Genomic DNA, 19,872 nt, shown 5'->3' with positions numbered 1-19,872 from the left:
CAGGGGTTTGTATATAGAGAGAGTACAGTTAGCCATAGTGAACCTGAGGATTCTGGGATAGTTGGTTCCCAAGGCAAAGATGCTTCGATGCTAATAGAAAAAGAGGCCGAGGAAAAGGTTAAATTGCCAAGGCCAAATAGTGATAGTGATAGTGAAAGGAATAGTGAAAGGAAAGTGAAAGGAAAGTGATAGTGAAACTAATTGGCAAGCCGAGGGAGGACCAAACACTCTTTGATAGGAGAAGTCAAATTAAACAACATCACCACCTCGAAGGGGGTAAAAGACTGTCTGAAAGATTAAGAGAAAAAAAGGGGTCAGGGAGAGGTTTCCCAAGGGAAATGGAATGCCTTTGCCATGGCTTTCTGAATAAATATAGAGTCTGTGAATCTATACTCTTCAGTGAGTTCAACGCTTGATTTTCATGTGTAACTATGCCTTTTGTTTCATGCCTGGTATCCATGCCTTCTTGTTCATACTAAGATTCCTGTTTACTTCTGCCTGGGATTCATGTTCATGCTGAAATTCTTGTATGCGGTTTGTCCTGGTTTGAAGCGCCTGCATTGGGATTTAATGGTTCAAGTTTACTGATGTTTCCTCAAGGGACTTTGGTCTTTTGCAACCTTTTGGAACTGAAAGACTCTAACTATTGTGGACTTGTTTATTGGATTTTTGCAAACCTCCTGTTTTTTTTTTTTTTTTACTGATAATTGGCTGTCTTTTACTTTGCTCAACTGACTGTTTTGTGAACATGTCTTTATTACTTGTTTGATTGCTTTTTACCTTTTTGGCTATTGCTATATTAATCCTCAATAAACTGCTTTGCTATTAAGAACGTTGATGCGTTTACGGGTTCAAAGGTGCCAACCCCAGCCTTGGTGTGCAATGTAAGTAAATAAGTAAGTAAACTCGCTTTGCGTAGGTCTGCCCTTGAAAAGTGTGTGCCAAGTGTGCCCATTTCTGGAGACATTGGACCTGACTACAGTGGTACTTGCATTGGTTACAGCCAGCTTGGACTCTTGCAACTTGCTCTGTGTAGGTCTGCCCTTGAAAAGCATTCAAATATCAACTGGGTTTTATCAGATCCAACATGGAAACTATATTTCTATACATACATATAGTGACACTTGATTATTACTCAGGAAATAGCCAGGGGATTAGTTCAACCTTTCCTGTCCAGGAAATGTCTGGGGGGAGGAGGGCTGAAAGGTGAAGACCTCTGGGATCTGTCTTGTTACATTTTGACATGAATCACTTATACTATATACACACATAGATCTAATATTTAAAAAATACAATGTAGGCAGGGAGTTGAAAATAGAGGGATACATTTTATTAAGGGTTGAAACAATAAAGTCTTTGTGGGAAGTTGCTGCTGGCGATCTGTTTTGGATCTATGCTGATGCGTATCAGCCAATATCTGCAGACTTCAAAAAGAATTAGAATTCATATATCTCTGTCCTTGTGCCCTTGGGAAACTATAAATTGTTGTGGTGGGTATCATGTTCGACAATATTACTAAAATGCAAATAAGCTTCTATAACAAAAGCATCAGAATCTGACCTCGCAATTAATCATTATGTGACATATTCCAAGAGGATCGTATTATGGTGTTTCCGGCCTTCAACTTCTATCAGCTTCATCTTGAATTGTGCTTTTTAAGGTATGAACTAGTGATGCACAAGCACTTCCCAAGAGTGACATGTTTTCTTTTCAATCTATACCCACATCTGGAAGATGACTGTTTTCAAAGGAATTGGGTACTCCTCTGCTCGGAAACTGGAATAGGATATATTTCTTAGCCCTTGGCCTTAAATTGCCAGCACTACGGTACCAAGGCACCATTATAAAAACTACCAACCCCGTGCTTGGGAGAAATTTCTTATGGATGTGATTGCTAATGTAAGAAATTACTTTTGTTCCTGATGCTTGTCTTTGGTTATTGATCTTGGAAGCCATCTTGGATCTTTCTCCAGGAAAAGGTGGCATACAAAATAAGTAACTAAATAGGTATGTTATGCCACATCGTCTTTTTCTTTTTTGGAAAAGTAGCAGGATATTTCTCTAAACTGTCAGTAATTCCCCTTTCATGTTAATCATTTGGAGGCATTGTTAATTTACTTGTTGGATTTTCGACAGCCATTGACAACTGATAACGTTCACTAATAACTGATCCTTGCTTGCCAGGAGTCCTGTATTTATTAGTTGTCTGCATAGCAGGATTTAGAGATTGCAGAAGGCAGGGGGCAGAACAATCTGGTTGTGTTACATACCTCAGATACAGGAGAATGCTGTATAACTACACATTTGCAGAAGACTCAAAATACCCTTGATTTATGCACCAAGTGTTAATTGTATCAACAATTTAAAATGGGATTTGGATACTTTACCATGAGAATGCTGTTGTGTCTCCAACACAATGCAATGCAGCACCTCTACACTGAGATCCAGTAAAGGCTCTGATGGAGTATAAATCTAAATGAGCAGAGATGTGATGTTACATTGTGGTGTTGGATCTTCATTCCTAAGATCCATGAAAGCTAATCCTTTGATCTGCAGAAACTGTAAACTGCAAATCCAGATCTCCACTAGACCCAACAGCCACAGTACTGGCTAGCCAAGGAAGAACTGAGCCAATTTGACTTACATCTCACAGGCAGAACATTCAACACATTGCTTCTGGGCCATTACATTCTACCAAAAGAAACCCACAATTGATAAAATAAGTGGAACTGAATTAGAGGGAATACATGACTACAAAACCCACACCTTGGAGTTGGCTGGTCAGTTACTTTCTTTTTTGTCATCTACCCTTTTTCTCTTTTTATTCTGCTAGCTATGATAAAACTATCACACGTTCCTTAGGGACCCACTCCCTGCCTCTGTTTGGGAATTTCTACAGATGTAGTCATCAGCAACTTTAAACACTCTTCTCAAGTTGAGAGATTGGAAACATAGTCAGGGCATTCAGAGATAGTATTGTGTCTAGGAGACCTTCAAGATTCACTGAGGCCTTGGCTTGCATTCCTTGTCTTGCAAAGACCTTGGTGGATTCATCCTTTCTCTTGGAATGACCCTAATTAAGCATTAGACATTTTTGCACACATTCCTTCAACTCAAATATTTGATCCTTCTTGTTATTTAGACTTCAAATGTTAATTATTATACAATTTGGACATTTTAGCCAATTTAGATGGGGTTTATTCAATACATCCAATACATTAGACAAGCCAACTCCTCAGCAGACTTCAAAAAAAAAAATCCCTGAAAACCTGGCTCTTTTGATGTGCCTTGGGAGAGTGACCCTTTATCCCATTTCTGTCTGCTCCATCTATAGTGTTGTCCCTATGATGCACTTTCTCCCATCCTAAACTGAAAGCCTTACCCCACTGATTTATCATTCATTTACATATTTTCTATTCCTACCTCACCCAGGGTTTTATCATTTTATCTTGTCCATTTGGCCTGCCCATCCTGTTTGATTTTATTGTGTTAATTTGCTTTATTTATTTTATTACTGGAACTATTTTCTGATGTAATGTTTTGTTCTCTGCATTCTGTATTTTATTGTGCTGTATTGTATTTTTGCACTTGGCCTCATGTTAGCCGCCCAGAGTCCCCATTGAGGAGATGGAAGTGGGGTATAAATAAAGATTATTATTATTATTATTATTATTATTATTATTATTATTATTATTGCAGATATTCCACAACCAATATTTCATCATCTATATGTGCTCTCACTTTGTACATTTGTCCAATCCAATCCCCTGCAGTGAAGGAATAAACAGTAATATTTTCCCTAGTTCTAGGGATTAATGGTTTATATCAGGGGTCCTCAAACTAAGGCCCGGGGGCCGGATGCGGCCCTCCAAGGTCATTTACCTGGCCTTCGCTCAGGGTCAACCTAAGTCAGAAATGACTTGAAAGCACACAATAACAACAACAATCCTATCTCATCAGCCAAAAACAGGCCCACACTTTCCATTGAAATACTAATAAGTTTATATTTGTTAAAATTGTTCTTAATTTTCATTATTGTATTGTTTTTAAGTGTTTTTGCACTACAAATAAGATACGTGCAGTGTGCATAGGAATTCATTCATGTTTTTTTCTAATTATAATCCGGCCCACCAACAGTTTGAAAGACTGTGACCTGGCCCTCTATTTAAAAAGTTTGAGGACCCCTGGTCTATATGATTGGTTTCTGCATTCTCTTACTGTTGACTTGTACTCCAGGTCTGTTTAGTTATGAAATGTGGAAGGCGGTGCTCAACCAACCCCAATAACAGACCATAAAGCCCCAGCCAGAAAGGGCCAGTGTCCACACCCAAAAGAAAAGGACAATTGACAACCAGTAACATAGCTGTCGGAGCCCTCGGTGGCACAGTGGATTAAACCACTGAGCTGCTGAACTTGCTTACTGAAAGGTCACAGGTTCCAATCTGGGGAGTGGCATGAGCTCCCGCTGTTAGCCCCAGCTTCTGCCAACCTAGCAGTTCCAAAACATGCAAATGTGAGTAGATCAATAGGTACCGCTCCGGCGGGAAGATAACGGCGCTCCATGCAGTCATGCCGGCCACATGACCTTGGAGGTGTCTATGGATAACGTGAGCTCTTCAGATTAAATATGAAAATGAGCACCAATCCCCAGAGTCGGACTTAATGTCAGGGGAAAACTTTTACCTTTATCTAAGCTGTATACATTGCAGGATTTAGAGGCTACAAGGAGAAAAGCCCAGAACAAACAGGTTGTGTGACATGCCTCACATATGGGAGATTGCTGAATAATAGCACATTTACAGAAGACTGAAAATGCCCTTGAATTATGTGTCGTGGCTTAACTTTTTAAGATTTACTGGGCTTAATCAAAGGTTATTAAAAATTAACAGACATGTTGATAAAACATTCTGATATAAAGCACAGACTGGATCTCTGTAGACTGGATCTCTGTTATTTGTTTTTCTTTTGCTCTTGTGTTGCAGGAAAAGTTTTAGACCCCACCGACCCTCTCAGGAATGCCGTCTCTAATATCATTTCCTCTATTGTATTTGGGGACCGTTTTGACTACGAGGATGAGGAATTCCAGGCCCTTATGAGGCTAATAAACGATTTCTACTGGGAAGCGAGCTCAACCTGGTCCCAGGTACCTGAATGTTACTCACTTCGTGATAATGTTCAGCTGGTTAAAAATCTTTTGGTCTTGAATCCTATCCTGATGTTCTTCACTTTTCATCTACTAGGCATTCATATCCAGTCCTGGAACCAGGTGCTCTTTTGATTTTTTTCTGATGTTTGATGCCCTCTTTGTTTCTAACTCCAGAATTTCTTCCAAAGGAAACTAAAGAAATACAACTGGTGCTAGGATGAAATTTGGCAGGAAACCCACTAAACATGATTTCTCTTCTCATGCAGCTCTATGACATGTTTCCCACTTTTCTGAAGTACTTCCCAGGCCCCCACAACAGAGTCTATGACATTATGTCACATTTGTCGTGCTTCATTGCCAAGAGAGTGAAGAAGAACCAAGAGACCCTTGACCCTAACTTCCCACGTGACTTTATTGATTGCTACCTCATCCAGATGGAAAAGGTACCTTGCTGGTGTATGAAGGTGGTGTGGATCTGTCAGTGGTTTATCTTGGAATCATCACATGATTTCTTCATCTTTCCTCCTTTCAGGAAAAAGGCAATCCACTTAGTGAATTTACTAATAAGAATTTGGAGGTGAGCATCTTTACTCTGTTTTTTGCTGGAACAGAGACCGTCAGTTCAACCCTGAGATATGGCTTCCTGTTTTTGATGAAATATCCCGAAGTGCAAGGTATTGTTGTTATTGTTGTATACAGGCCCGTAGCCAGGATTGTTTTTCTCGGGGAGCTGAGTTTGATTCGGGGGGGGGGGGGGGGGCTGAGTCTGAGTGAAAGAGGGTCTACCCTAGCAAACCTTTTGTATCGTTACCCCAATACCCCGATGCATATGGGATATATTGAGCATGGTGATCAGATCATATGAATAAACATAACAGTTTAAATAATGTACCAGTAAGACCTTCTCGTGGACCACCATGAGAATTTCAGGGGGGGGGGGCTGAAGCCCCCCAAGCCCCCCCGCCCCCCCCCCCCGGCTATATGCCTGGTTGTACAGTATCACCTCATTTGGCCCACACTGGCAGGTTTAATCTTTTATGGACTTGATTATTGGTTCTCTCTATGAATCATTAGTTTCTCCAGGGCAACCTCATATTTAAATTCTTCTGGAAATTGAATGCAGAATCATACTGGAAGACATGGAGATTCCTACAGAGAATGATTCTTTGGGATTTTCTACGTCCTCCAGAACAATTTGATGGTCAACTTCATGGTTAAATTTCACCCTATCTTCCACTTCTTCATACACATTTGAGTACAGTCAGCCCTCTGTCCCCACGTATTGTGCATCTGGGAAGGGGGAAGCAAATCTTGGTTTGGCCACCTATGGAGTACTATAAGGATATATAAGCAAACAATGCTATAACCTCCCCTCTCCTCAACACTTATTTGCCCACTTATAGTTGAGACACTATTTCATTACGTCATTGTCTATAGCAGTGATTCTCAACCTGTGGGTCCCCAGATGTTTTGGCCTTCAACTCCCAGAAATCCTAACAGCTGGTAAACTGGCTGGGATTCCTGGGAGTTTTAACGCAAAACACCTGGGGACCCACAGGTTGAGAACCATTGGTCTATAGTGAAACTTCAGTATCCACAGATGTTGATATCCATGGGATATCTTGGAAACGAACCCCACAAGATACAGAGGGCCTACTAGACTTGAAAATGTTTAGCGGCCACAAGGAGGCATGCCAATAGTATGCTTGATCATTTCAGAAATAACGGGAAAGTTTTAAAATGATGGAAGAGTGTATGAGGTATGAGGAATGAGGAAAACTAGCTCATGGTGTCTTCTCAAGCAGAAGAAACTACAATCAGGCCTTCCAGGCTGTTGCTTGTGATGTGGTGTTGGTCTTCCTACAATGAATATGCAGAGATTTCATGCCTCTCTTTAGCCTTGTTCATAGTAAAATCTCATTTCCCTTTGAGAGTCAGAAACCCAAGGAGTTAATGTTATTCATATACTTAACAGCAAAAGTGCACGAGGAAATAGATCGAGTGATTGGCCATAATCGCATCCCAAACAATGAAGACCAGAGGCAGATGCCATATACGGATGCTGTCATCCATGAAATACAGAGATTCTGCGATCTCGTACCTATGAATGTGGCCCACATGGTTACTTGTGACACTGAATTCAGAGGATACTTCATCCCTAAGGTACAGTAGTGGAGTAACCAGGAAAGATAAAGGGAGACTGGTTTACTTGAAACTGAGAGCGATAGTCAACTTCACATCTTCCAATGTTTTACGGGAGGAAAATGGGATACATGCAGCCCAAGCAACATTAGAGTGTGACCAAGATGCCCAAATATGATTTGAGTTTGCAGCAATTGAAGTAAGCTGAGTGGGAGGACAATAGTGGAACTGGGGGATTTCAAAAGGAGAAAATGTGTAGATGACAGTGCCTTTGAAAAAAAGGGGGGAGATGTATAGCTCAGGTGCAGCAAGCCGTTTATCTGGTACACAGCTGGAGGAGATATCATTTATCATCCAATCAAATATCAACTTGACTTGTCCATGGGTGAAACTTATAGATTAGCATATGGGTTAGCACAGGATGAGTACTTGTTTTTGAACCTGATCATCTGAAACTCAACTGTCACTAGGAAGAGCAATTGGGTTACTGGAAGTCAGAAACAGGAAATCCAACTGTCCAGTACATCTTGCAAAAAGGGGCATGACCGGCCATTGAGTATCTTACACAGTTTGTGGTTAATATGTTTTGCTGAACCTTGAAGTAAGAGAGAGAAGGCAAGAATCCTTGCTCTCAGTGGAATATCCATTCCACTTTGGTTTAAGCCACCTTCAGGAATACCTGCTAATATTGGTTATTGTCCTATAGATTATTTAGGATGGTATATTAATGGTGTGCAATTTGCCAAAACCCTGTCTGGTTTTTGGCTGGCCCATTTATTGGGAAATTCCCGAAACTGGGAGGGGGGGGGGGATACATCCGGTCCATTGGCAGCAATGGGGTAACTGGCAGGGCTCTTCGTTCCATCATTTTAATACTATCATAAAAATTTTGTTTATAAAAATTTTGAAAATTCCACAGAAATCCGTGGATAAGTGAAATGTTCTGAAATTTGGTGGTCTGAGAGTGGAAAATGTGTTCTACAATTGTAGTGAGTTTCACCCCAATAGCTGTAAAAATGAGGGAGAGAGGAGCCCTTGAAGTTTCCTCAATTATAGTAATTATGTGCATGCACAATTACTATAACGAAATAGTAACAAAATTTCGTCACTCATGTTATAGTAATGAATTTTTCACTAACCAGACTTTAAATGCACTTTAGAAATGAAACACCATCACCCCCCAGTTTTGTAATGACTTTTGAACTGTTTTTTAATGGATCGCACATCCCTACAAGGTAGTCTGAAATGTTCCGTCATTTTCTCGTGGGCTACCTGAATAAGAGCATGCAGAGGTTGTCACAACCACAGTTTAAGCTTCTGCTGCGACTATCTTTGAATCTTTGTAGTTCAGATGCTCATACTTTTTTTTGTAGGACAGTTAGGTTGTTTCCTTATGTATTCCAGTTGTTTTACAGTCTTTACACAGAACAACTAAATCTTGTGGACTATGAGTGGATGAAAACATGCAATTTACGATGGGCTCTTCTAGGACTGAATTTTTGCCATTCTGAGCTCATAAATCTTTCTTTTCCTTTTCTCAGGGAATGGAAGTTTGCCCTGTGCTCAGCTCTGTTTTGCATGATCCCACAATGTTTAAAAACCCCAATGCTTTCAACCCAGAGAACTTCTTGGATGAGAATGGATGCTTCAAGAAGAATGATGCCTTTGTGCCTTTCTCCTCAGGTATTTATTTATTTATATTGTCAGTATCAACCGGACAATTGTATTACATTTTAAACCTATTTTTAACAAACAGACAAGACAGAGTTTGCAAGCTTGGTAGTTGATTAAATGTCCTTTGACCAGTAGCTGGCCACTTGGAGTGCCTCTGATGTTACTATAAGAAGGTCCTCCATTGTGCATGTGGCAGGGCTCAGGTTGCATTGCAGCAGGAGGTCTGTGGTTTGCTCTTCTCCACACCCGCATGTCGTGGATTCCACTTTGTAGCCCCATTTCTTGAGGTTGGCTCTGCATCTCGTGGTGCCAGAGCGCAGTCTGTTCAGCATCTTCCAAGTCGCTCAGTTTTCTGTATGCCCAGGGGGGAGTCTCTCATTTGGTATCAGCCATTGATTGAGGTTCTGGGTTTGAGCCTGCCACTTTTGGACTCTTGCTTGCTGAGGTGTTCCAGCGAGTGTCTCTGTTGATCTTAGAAAACTATTTCTTGATTTAATTTGTTGATGTGATGGCTGATATCCAAACAAGGGATGAGCTGGAGGTGTCTCTGCCTTGGTCCTTTCAGTATTGGCTGCTACTCCCTGGCAAATGTCAGGTGGTGCAATACTGGCTAAACAGTGTAATTTCTCTAGTGGTGTAGGGCACAGACGCCCCGTGATAATGCAGCATGTCTCATTAAGAACCACATCCACTGTTTTAGCGTGGTGAGATGTGTTCCACCCTGGGCATGCATACTCAGCAGCAGAGTAGCATAGTGCAAGGGCAGATGTCTTCACTGTATCTGGTTGTGATCCCCAGGTTGTACCAGTCAGCTTTCGTATGATATTGTTTCTAGCACCCACCTTTTGCTTGATATTCAGGCAGTGCTTCTTGTAGGTCAGAGCACGGTCCAGAGTGATTCCCGGGTATTTGGGTGCTCTGCACTGCTCCAGTGGGATTCCTTCCCAGGTGATCCTCAGAGCTCGGGATGCTTGTCTGTTCTTGAGATGAAAAGCATATGTCTGTGTTTTAGGTGGGTTAGGGATCAGCTGGTTTTCCCTGTAATAGGCAGTAAGAGCACCTAGAGCTTCGGAGAGCTCTCTGTCCCTTCTGGCAGTGGCTGGTCATTTGTGTAAATGTTATCCTCAGGTAGAGCTTTCTTAAACACACTAATGAGGAGAAGGATTGTATTCTTGCTTGTTAGCTGGTTTGTTCAATATATGTATAAGGGTTAGGGTTCTTATATTAGCATTTTAAGATTTTAAAGCATTAGTTACCCATTTCATCTGCCTCCTTCGGCAATCTCTACCTGAGCAATTCACACTGATTGCAGTAGGCCCATGTAATATTTATTTTATTTATTTATTTACTGTATTTGTATACTACCTTTCTCAGCCCGTAGGCGACTCATGGCGGTTAACAGGGTAAAATTCAATGTTTACAATATTATAAATAAAAGTAAAAACATAACATATAATAAAAACTAAACAAATCATAAATATAAATTCATAGTGTCTCTGTGTTAAAAACGTTGTCCAGTCTCATTGTCGTCATTCCATTTTCCTATGTCTGTTACTCTGCATTTGGACACGGTTATTCAAAAAGCCACGTCTTGACTTTTTTCCGGAATGTTAAAAGGGAGGTGGCTGATCTAATATCTATAGATATTATAGATACCGAGAAGGCTCTGTGTCTCGTCTCCACCAAACGTACTTGTTTTTTTTTTTAATTAAATTTTATTTTGAAAAGATAATACACCAACTGTATATGTTGCAAAAATGTACACATACACAAACAAACACACATACACAAACAACCCTCCATACAGTTACCCCTCCACCCACCCCCAGTGCTACCCACCACCTTGACTTCCGTCACTAATCCACGCAGGATTTATGCACAACTTATTTAACCCTCTATATACTTTTAATTCAATAAATTCCTCTTGTTTTTATTTCTTTAGCTCTCCCGTCAAGTATGCTAAGGCCAGCTTCCAGTTTCTTTCAAATATTTCATTATTTTCATATTTCAAATTGCTTGAAATCTTAGCCATCTGTGCATAATCCCACAATTTATCCTTCCAATCTTTGATGCTTAATGTTTTCTCCCCTTTCCAGTTTTTGGCAATTGTAATGCGTGCAGCCGCAAAGCTGTACAAACAGATTTCTCTCTCTGGCTGTTCTAAGCTGTCTCTGAATATCCCTAATAGGCACATCCCTGGGTTCTTTTTTACTTTGTTGTAAATCATTTTATTTGTTTCCTTTATTATTCTTTTCCAATAGATCTGCACCAGTTCGCACGACCACCATACGTGAAAGAAAGTCCCTTTCTTTCTTTTGCATCTCCAACAGGATCCTGTTTGTGACTTGTCCATTTTGGCTAGGAGGGCTGGAGTTATGTAGCATCTGTAGAACATTTTATATACATTATCTCTAATTGAAGCTGCCACTGTAAATTTAAATCCATTGTTCCACAGGTTTTCCCAGATGTCAAAATCTATGCTTCTCCCTAAATCTTTTGCCCATGAGATCATGGGGGTTTTAACACGATTATCTTCCAAAGCAAATCCCCTCTTCTCGTCTTTTTTGAATCTATCGTATAATTGATGATATCGGAACCAATCTTTAATACCCAATTCGTCTTTTCCCCTCAGTGCCCATTGGCCATTGGACCTGATAAGTAGTTCCCCGTATGTTCTGACATCATCCTTGCAGGTGGGTCTCCCAATGGCTTCTATTGGCCTCAGCCACAGGGGTGTTTTGGATTCCATCCCTAATTTGTATCTTTTCCAAACATCTATTAAGCTTCCCGTAATTACATGTTTATTGAATGCCTTATTTAATCTCTCTCCTTCATACCAGAGGTAAGAATGCCATCCATATCTGATTCCATGTCCTTCTAAATTTAGTAGATTTATGTTCCGGAATTGTATCCAATCTTTGAGCCAGCTCATGCAGGCGGCCTCATAGTAGGTTTTTAAATCTGGTAAATTTAGTCCTCCCCTCTCTTTGGTATCAATTAAATTTTTGTAAGCAATCCTGGCTTTTTTCCCTGCCCAAATGAAATTCATGATATCCCTCTTCCACAAATTGAAAATTTTAGTCCCTTTAATAATAGGTATGCTTTGAAAAAAGAAAAGCATTTTGGGAAGTATCATCATCTTAATAATTGCAATCCTGCCCAGCCATGTTAATGGTAGCTTTTGCCAATTGTTCAAATTTCCTTTGATCTCCGACCATGTCTTCACATAATTATTTTGAAACAAGTCGATGTTCTTGCTTGTGATAGTTATTCCCAAATATTTTATCTTCGGGACTACTTTACAGTTAGCCACTTCCTCTAATTTCCTAATAATTTTAGTGTCTAAATTTTTTGTAATAAATTTAGATTTATCTTTATTTATTTTAAAACCCGAAACCTCTCCATACAATTTGATTACCTCTAATAATTTTGGAACGCTCTGTGTTGGATTAGATAAAATACAAACCATATCGTCTGCATATGTTCTGATTTTGATTTCCTGGCCTTTTACTTTGAACCCTTCAATTTCATTGTCATCCCTAATTCTTATACTCAAAATTTCCAATCCCAAAATGAATAGTAATGGCGAAAGTGGACAGCCTTGTCTAGTCCCTTTCTGTATATCTATGGCTTTTGTCAGCTGTCCATTTATTTTTATCTTAGCAGATTGCTTAGAATATATTGCCCCCACTGCTTTTCTAAAGCGATGGCCCACCCCATATAAATCCAAGACCTTTTCCAAATAAACCCAGCTGACCTGGTCGAAAGCTTTTTCCGCATCCAAAAAAAACAATGCTAAATCTTTATTGGGGTCGCTCTCCGCTACCTCCAAAACATTCAGAATTGTTCTGACATTTTGGCTCAGGTATCTATTAGGTAGAAATCCCGCTTGATCCTTATGAATGATTTCTGCTAATGTCTGTTTGAGTCTGTTTGCCAAGATTGTAGTAAATAATTTATAGTCACAATTTAGAAGCGAGATGGGTCTGTAATTTTTAATTTGGTCTAGGTCTTTATCTGATTTTGGGATTAGTACAATTGTGGATTCTTTCCAAGAATCTGGAATCTCACCTTTTTCCAAGACTTTATTCATTACAGACACCAGTAATGGTGTCAGCTCTTCTTTAAACGTTTTATAATAGAGTGGGGAAAGACCATCTGGGCCAGGAGCTTTATGTGGCCTAATCTTATCTATTGTTTCCATTAGTTCGTCTGGTGAAATTAATCTATCTAGATTAGCTTTCATTGCTTCAGTTAATCTTACAATCTTGGTCTCATTAACAAATTGAATGGTCTTGTCTAAATCTTCCTGTTCTTTTTTGTAGAGCTTTGAGTAATATTTTTCAAAAATTGTCTGGATTTGCTGCAAGTTTGTAATTGTCTCACCATTGTTTCTTATTCTGGTAATCAGTTGGGATTTCTTTGTACCTTTCAGCTGCCAGGCAAGAAATTTGCCTGGCTTGTTTGCATTCTCAAAGAAGTTGTACCTATTGTACCTGATTTTCCTCTCAATATCATTAGCAATCAAGAGGTCATATTGCTGGTGTAAGTTTTTCAATTCTGCCAGAATTTCATTTCGCTGCCCTCTTTTCCTCTCCAGCTCTATTTCCTTTCCTCTAATCTTGACTAATAACTCTAGTTGCTTTTTATTATTACCTTTGTACCAAATTGAATTTTGCTGAATTAATACCCCTCTTATTACAGCTTTTCCAGCCTCCCAAACCACCCTATCCTCTAGGTTATCATTGGTGTTGTCTTTCAGGTAGTATTTTAATTCCTTTCCAATTTTATCTCTATGTGTTTGTATCCTCAGAATATAATCGTTCATTCTCCAACCCCCCCTGTTGCTATTTTCTTTTCTTAGTTTCAATAGAATCGGATTATGGTCTGCAAATGTTCTTGCTAGGATCTCTATCTTTTCTGTTCTGCAGATGATGTCTTTTGTACCAAATACCATATCAATTCTGGAGGCTGATTTGTGTCTGTGAGAGTAGTATGTAAATTCTCTCCCAGTTGGATTGAGAGTTCTCCAGATATCGAACATATCCCATTGATGTATTTCTTTCAAAAAAGCACCCGGTAATCTGCCTTCTTTCTTGTCTTTTTTTATTCTATTACTCCTATCTAACTTTGTATCCATGACCCCTTTGTATCCATGGGGTCCACCAAACGTACTTGTGACGAAGGCGGCAATGAGAGCTGGGCTTCCCCAGATGATCTTAATGTCCTAGATGGTTCATAAGGGGAGATGCGTTCGGATATGGAATTTGGGTGTTTAGGGTTTTATTGGCTAAAGCCAGCACTTTGAATTGTGCCCGGTAGCAAACCGGCAGCCAACGGAGCTGGTGCAACATAGGAGTTGTATGCTCCATGAGCGTCGCTCCTGTTAGCAATCTGGCTGCCGTTCATTGGACCATTTGAAGCTTCCGGATAATCTCCAAAGGCAATCCCACGTAGAGCATGTTGCAGTAGTCTATACGGGATGTAACCAGAGTGTGGATTACTGTTGTCAAGTCAGATTTCCCATGGTATGGGCGCAGCTGGCCCATACGTGTGATCCATTCCAGGATCTTCTTGTAATATGATTTTTTGAGGGTTTTATTTTAGAATTCTGATTGGCTTTCATGAAACGAATAATGTTCAGGACTTCTGGCTGAAGGGGTGGCTGGCAGCTTGGGGAACATTAGTGCTTTCCCTTTTTATGCAGAATGATCTCTCTATAAGTCATATAAAAATCCGTCATTCTGGCCTCCAAACTTGACATTGGCTTATACATGAGGATGACTTGTACATGAGTGTATTTGATATAAACAGGACAATGAGATGACTGGTTGGAAAGGAAAGTCCATAAAAAGCAGTAGACGCTATGTACAAGGTAAAGGGAAGGGGTTGCATCTCATGAGTCATCTGATCAGAGAATTTGGGTGCATCTATCCTCACGTCCTGACAAATCCTTCCTTTTCTTTCAGGGAAACGGATTTGTCTGGGTGAATCAATGGCCCGCATGCAGCTTTTCCTCTTCTTCACCACCATCCTGCAGAGTTTCCAGTTGAAGCCCCTTGTGCCCCCAGAAGACCTTGACCCAACCCCACTGGAGACTGGCTTTATCAGTGTCCCACCCATTTATCAACTCTCCTTCATCCCACGCTGACTCCAAGATACCTATTTTCTTCAGCTTGGGGCTGTTGTATCATCTGCATTCTCAAACTCTTTGGGAGATGGAAGGGCAATTAATCTGATCACTGACTCTACCACAGAGGGGAGCCAGCAAGAATGGTTTCCATATTTCAATCCAATATTAGCTCTTGTTGTATTGGGGTGCTACTGAAATTGCAGCTGGATAACAGGGATACTTTTACCCATTCCTACATTTTCTATCTCCTGAAAAATCCTAAGAGAATGAGGTCTCTTGAATATGTATGTTGTTGTTCATTCGTTCAGTCGTCTCCGACTCTTTGTGACCTCATGGACCAGCCCACGCCAGAGCTCCCTGTCGGCCGTCACCACCCCCAGCTCCTTCAAGGTCAGTCCAGTCACTTCAAGGATGCCATCCATCCATCTTGCCCTTGGTCGGCCCCTCTTCCTTTTGCCTTCCACTTTCCCCAGCATAATTGTCTTCTCTAGGCTTTGCTGTCTCCTCATGATGTGGCCAAAGTACTTCAACTTTGTCTCTAGTATCCTTCCCTCCAATGAGCAGTCGGGCTTTATTTCCTGGAGGATGAACTGGTTGGATCTTCTCGCAGTCCAAGGCACTCTCAGCACTTTCCTCCAACACCACAGTTCAAAAGCATCTATCTTCCTTCGCTCAGCCTTCCCTAAGGTCCAGCTCTCACATCCGTAGGTGACTACAGGGAATACCATGGCTTTGACTAGGTGGATCTTTGTTGCCAGTGTGATGTCTCTACTCTTTACTATTTTATCGAGACTGGACATTGCTCTTCTCCCAAGAAGTAAGTGTCTTCTGATTTCCTGGCCACAGTCTGCATCTGCGGTAATCTTTGAACCTAGAAATACAAACCCTGTCACGGCCTCCACATTTTCTCCCTCTATTTTCCAGTTGTCAATCATTCTTGTTGCCATAATCTTGGTTTTTTTGATGTTTAGCTGCAACCCGGCTTTTACACTTTCTTCTTTCACCTTGATTAGAAGGCTCCTCAGCTCCTCCTCGCTTTTGGCCATCAGAGTGGTGTCATCTGCATATCTGAGGTTGTTAATGTTTCTTCCAGCAATTTTCACCCCAGCTTTGCATTCCTCAAGCCCCGCACATTGCATGATGTGTTCTGCATACAAGTTAAAAAGGTTGGGTGAGAGTATGCAGGCTTGAATATGTATAATTAAGTGATTATGAAGTACTGAGTATGCCTTGAAATTATCTAGTGGGGAACCATCTTAATTCCACATCTATGTAGCAGTTGGCCCTCCTTATCTAGGGTTTCAACTACCCATAGCTTGAAAATATTCAAAAATTTTAAAAATACCAAAAGTAAATATTGATCTTGTCATTTTACATATAAGGGACACCATTTTACTACCCCATTGAGTATAATGGCACTTGGGCATGTACCAATTTTATATGCACGGGAGATCTTGTAGCCAAATTCCAGCAGATACCAAGGGTCCAGTGGCTCAACTCCACATTTATGGGTCAGTAATTGATTAATAGTTTCACATTCATCTTTTTTCTGATCAATAGAGGAACAGATCTTTGTCAACCAGAATGAATGTTGCCTCATAAGTGGAGATTGGAATCAGGAACAGAGAGGGATTTTGAATATGAATCAGCAATAAATGCGTAATTCTAGATTAACCGTATTAGTGAATTCTGGCCAATGTGATCAGCTTTTGGTCTGAGCTTTGACTTCATCATAAACCAGCAGGCTATTTGGTCTAAGGATCGCTGTGATACTAAAATGCAAATAAGCTTCTACGGTAATAGCATCAGGAGGATTCTAATTTGATCTAGCAATAAATCGTCATGTGACATATTCCAAGAGGATCATGTCATGGTATTTCAGGTCTCCAACTTCTCTCAACTTCATCTTGAATTATGCTTTGTAAGGTATGAACTGATGATATATTCATACAAGCACTTCGTGAGAGTGGCATTTGTTTTCCTTTCAATCTGGAAGATAACTGTTTTCAAAGGATTTGGGTGCTCATTTGCATTAAGAGTGAGCCCTCAGCCTCAAATTGCCAGCACTAGGCATGGATAGAGTTGCTTGGATAACTTGTTGCTCATAATAATTTTGTTAAAATTACCTTGTTGAAGTGATTTCGAAGCTTTTTTATAAACTGGAAGTCCCTTTGCCCTTCCAAAGTTTTTTCCGCCATTTTTGTTACGACTGAAGAAGTGAGTCGGGAATGATTCAGCTTTCCCCTGCTTCTGGTCCCAGACCAAGGCTCAAGCCAGAGAAGCCAGTTTTAAACCAGAGAAAGAAGGAATTTCCTGGCCTCAGCTTAAGCCAGAGAAGCCAGTTTTAAATCCAAAGAAGCCAGTTTTAAACCAGAGAAGGAAGGAATTTCCTAGCCTCAGCTCAAGCCAGAGAATTCTGTTTTAAAGCCAGAGAAGCCAGTTTTAAAGCTAGAGAAGCCAGTTTTAAACCAGAAAAGGAAGGAATTTCCTCCACTTGCTTTTCCCCGCTTCTAGAGTAAAACAATTATTTTCACAGTAAAGACCACCCAATGAAAGAGGAAATAACACTTTCAAACCATTAACGAAAGGATTCGGAAGTCTTGGAAGTTTAGAAAAGATTTGAAAAAAATGTTCTGTGAAAATCAGAATTAACTTTAGAATCAACACACCAGCACCCCCACATCCGAAATGAGTTGTGAACCATTTTTTGATTAACCAAGCCTAGCTAACACATTACAAATTGCCATTTGTTTGCAATACCATGCCACCATTATATAAGGTATCATCCTTATGCCTGGGATAAATTTGTTATGGGTGTGACAGCTAATGCAAGAAATTACTTGTTGCTGATATTCATCTTTGGTTATTGACCTTGGAATCCATATTAGATCCTGCATATGAAATAAGTAAGTAAGTAAATAAGTAAGTAAACTTGTTCTACGTAGTTCTACCCTTGAAAAGCATGTGCCAACTGTGCCTGTTCCTGGAGACGTTGGACCTTACTACAGTGGTACATCCATTGGTTACATCCAGATTGGACCATTGCAAATCGCTGTGTGTAGGTCTGCCCTTAAAAAGCGTCCAGAAATTACAGTACGTTTAAAGAGCTGTTGCCAGACTTCTAACGGGAGACAACTTCAAGGAGTGCAGCATGCCTATCCTGAAATGCATCATTGGTTGTGCGTCCGTTTCCGGGCGCCATTCAGGCAAAACAATACACTAAAACACCTATAAAGCCATTTACAGTTTTGGTTCAGAAGCCCTTCTTTTAACCCCACACCTTCCCGCCAGGACCCTCACCCGAATACAAGTCAAGGGGGGCTTTTTCAGCCTAAAAAAAGGACTGAAAAACTAGGCTTACACTTGAATATATACAGTAAATTGGTGCCTGTTATATAAAATGGTGAAGAATATGGAACCTAGGAAAGAAAGAACATGGAACAGCTTGACAATGTCTTTGAAAAATGAGCTAATAGGAAGTTACAGGTGTTTAATGCTTTTAATGCTTTTTACAGGGTTTTTATAATGTGTGTTAATTGTTTTCAATTTTGTTTTAATTTTGTTTGTTTATTGTGGCATTGAATCATGCCAGTGTAAGCTGCCTTGAATAATCTTCGGGCTGAGAAAGGTGGCATAGAAATACAGTAAATAAATAAATAAATAAATAAACTCAATCAAATGCCAATATTGCCAAAATAAAGGTTTGCTTTTTGAAACTCCAGTGGTTGGTTGAATCCATGGACACAGATCCTGCGGCTATGGGTGGCACTACTCAGAGGTGAGAAAAGTGGTATATAACTACTGTAAATCTATATAAATAAAAATGTAATGTTCATTTGTAGGATTAACATAACTAAAAAAACCACTGGATGAATTGACAACAAATTTGGACACAAGACTAACCCAAGGAGTGACCATCACTCAAAGAAAATTGATTTTGTCATTTGGGAGTTGTAGTTGCTGGGATTTATAATTCACCTACAATCAAAGAGCATTCTGAACTCCACCAATGGTGGAATTGAACCAAATGTGGCATACAGGACTTCCATGACCAACAGAAAACACCAAAAGGGTTTGGTGGGCATTGACCTTGAGTTTGGGAGTTGTATTTCACCTACATCCAGAGAGCACTGTGGACTCAAACAATGATGGATATGGACCAAACTGGGCACAAATATTCCATATGACCAAATATGAACACAGATGGAGTTTGGGGGAAATAGACCTTGACATTTGGGAGTTGTAATTACCGAGATTTATAGTTCACCTACAATAAAAAGAGCATTCTAAATCCCATGAACGACAGAATTGGGGCAAACTTCCCACACAGAACCTCGATGACCAACAGAAAATACTTAAGGCTATACAGTCTAACTCCCTTCACCAGGGCAAGAAAACATAATAAAAGCCCTCCTGACAAAGAGCCATCCAGCCATAGATATAGATACATATATATGATTCACACACAGAGATGTAGTATCATAGATTTGAAAGGGACCCCTAAAGAAGGACAATTATATGGTGCATGTTCCAGAGTAGGCAAACCAGACAATCTCCACATCAACACTGACAAAGAAACAGCAAGAAATACTGTTTACCCACAAGCATAAAGAAATTACATATATTAGAAACCAACACTTTCTAATTACTTCATTTTCCAGATCACCAGACTGGGCCACAGCAACGTGTGGCAGGGGAAGGCTAGTAAATACATAAATAAATAATACCCAAATTGTATTGCAGCTGAAAAAAAGGTTAAGACATCTAAGATCTCTTC

At 40.1% G+C, this 19,872-nt stretch overlaps 1 protein-coding gene across 1 annotated transcript; it reads left to right on the top strand.

Annotated features, from left to right (window-relative positions):
- Positions 1–87: 87 nt before the first annotated feature.
- On the top strand, positions 88–15,322 carry LOC137094867 (cytochrome P450 2G1-like). The gene is made up of 7 exons (XM_067460785.1): positions 88–151; positions 4,983–5,143; positions 5,413–5,589; positions 5,679–5,820; positions 7,122–7,309; positions 8,830–8,971; positions 14,932–15,322. The coding sequence occupies exons 1-7, from the start codon at positions 88–90 to the stop codon at positions 15,111–15,113; spliced, it is 1,056 nt and encodes a 351-aa protein (XP_067316886.1). The 3' UTR covers positions 15,114–15,322.
- Positions 15,323–19,872: the final 4,550 nt, after the last annotated feature.

This window comes from Anolis sagrei, chromosome X, assembly GCF_037176765.1.
Source record: "Anolis sagrei isolate rAnoSag1 chromosome X, rAnoSag1.mat, whole genome shotgun sequence".
In the NCBI taxonomy this organism is placed as follows: Eukaryota; Metazoa; Chordata; class Lepidosauria; order Squamata; family Dactyloidae; genus Anolis; species Anolis sagrei.
Note: the sequence above shows the minus strand (reverse complement) of the source record. Positions and strands in the feature narration are given on the sequence as shown.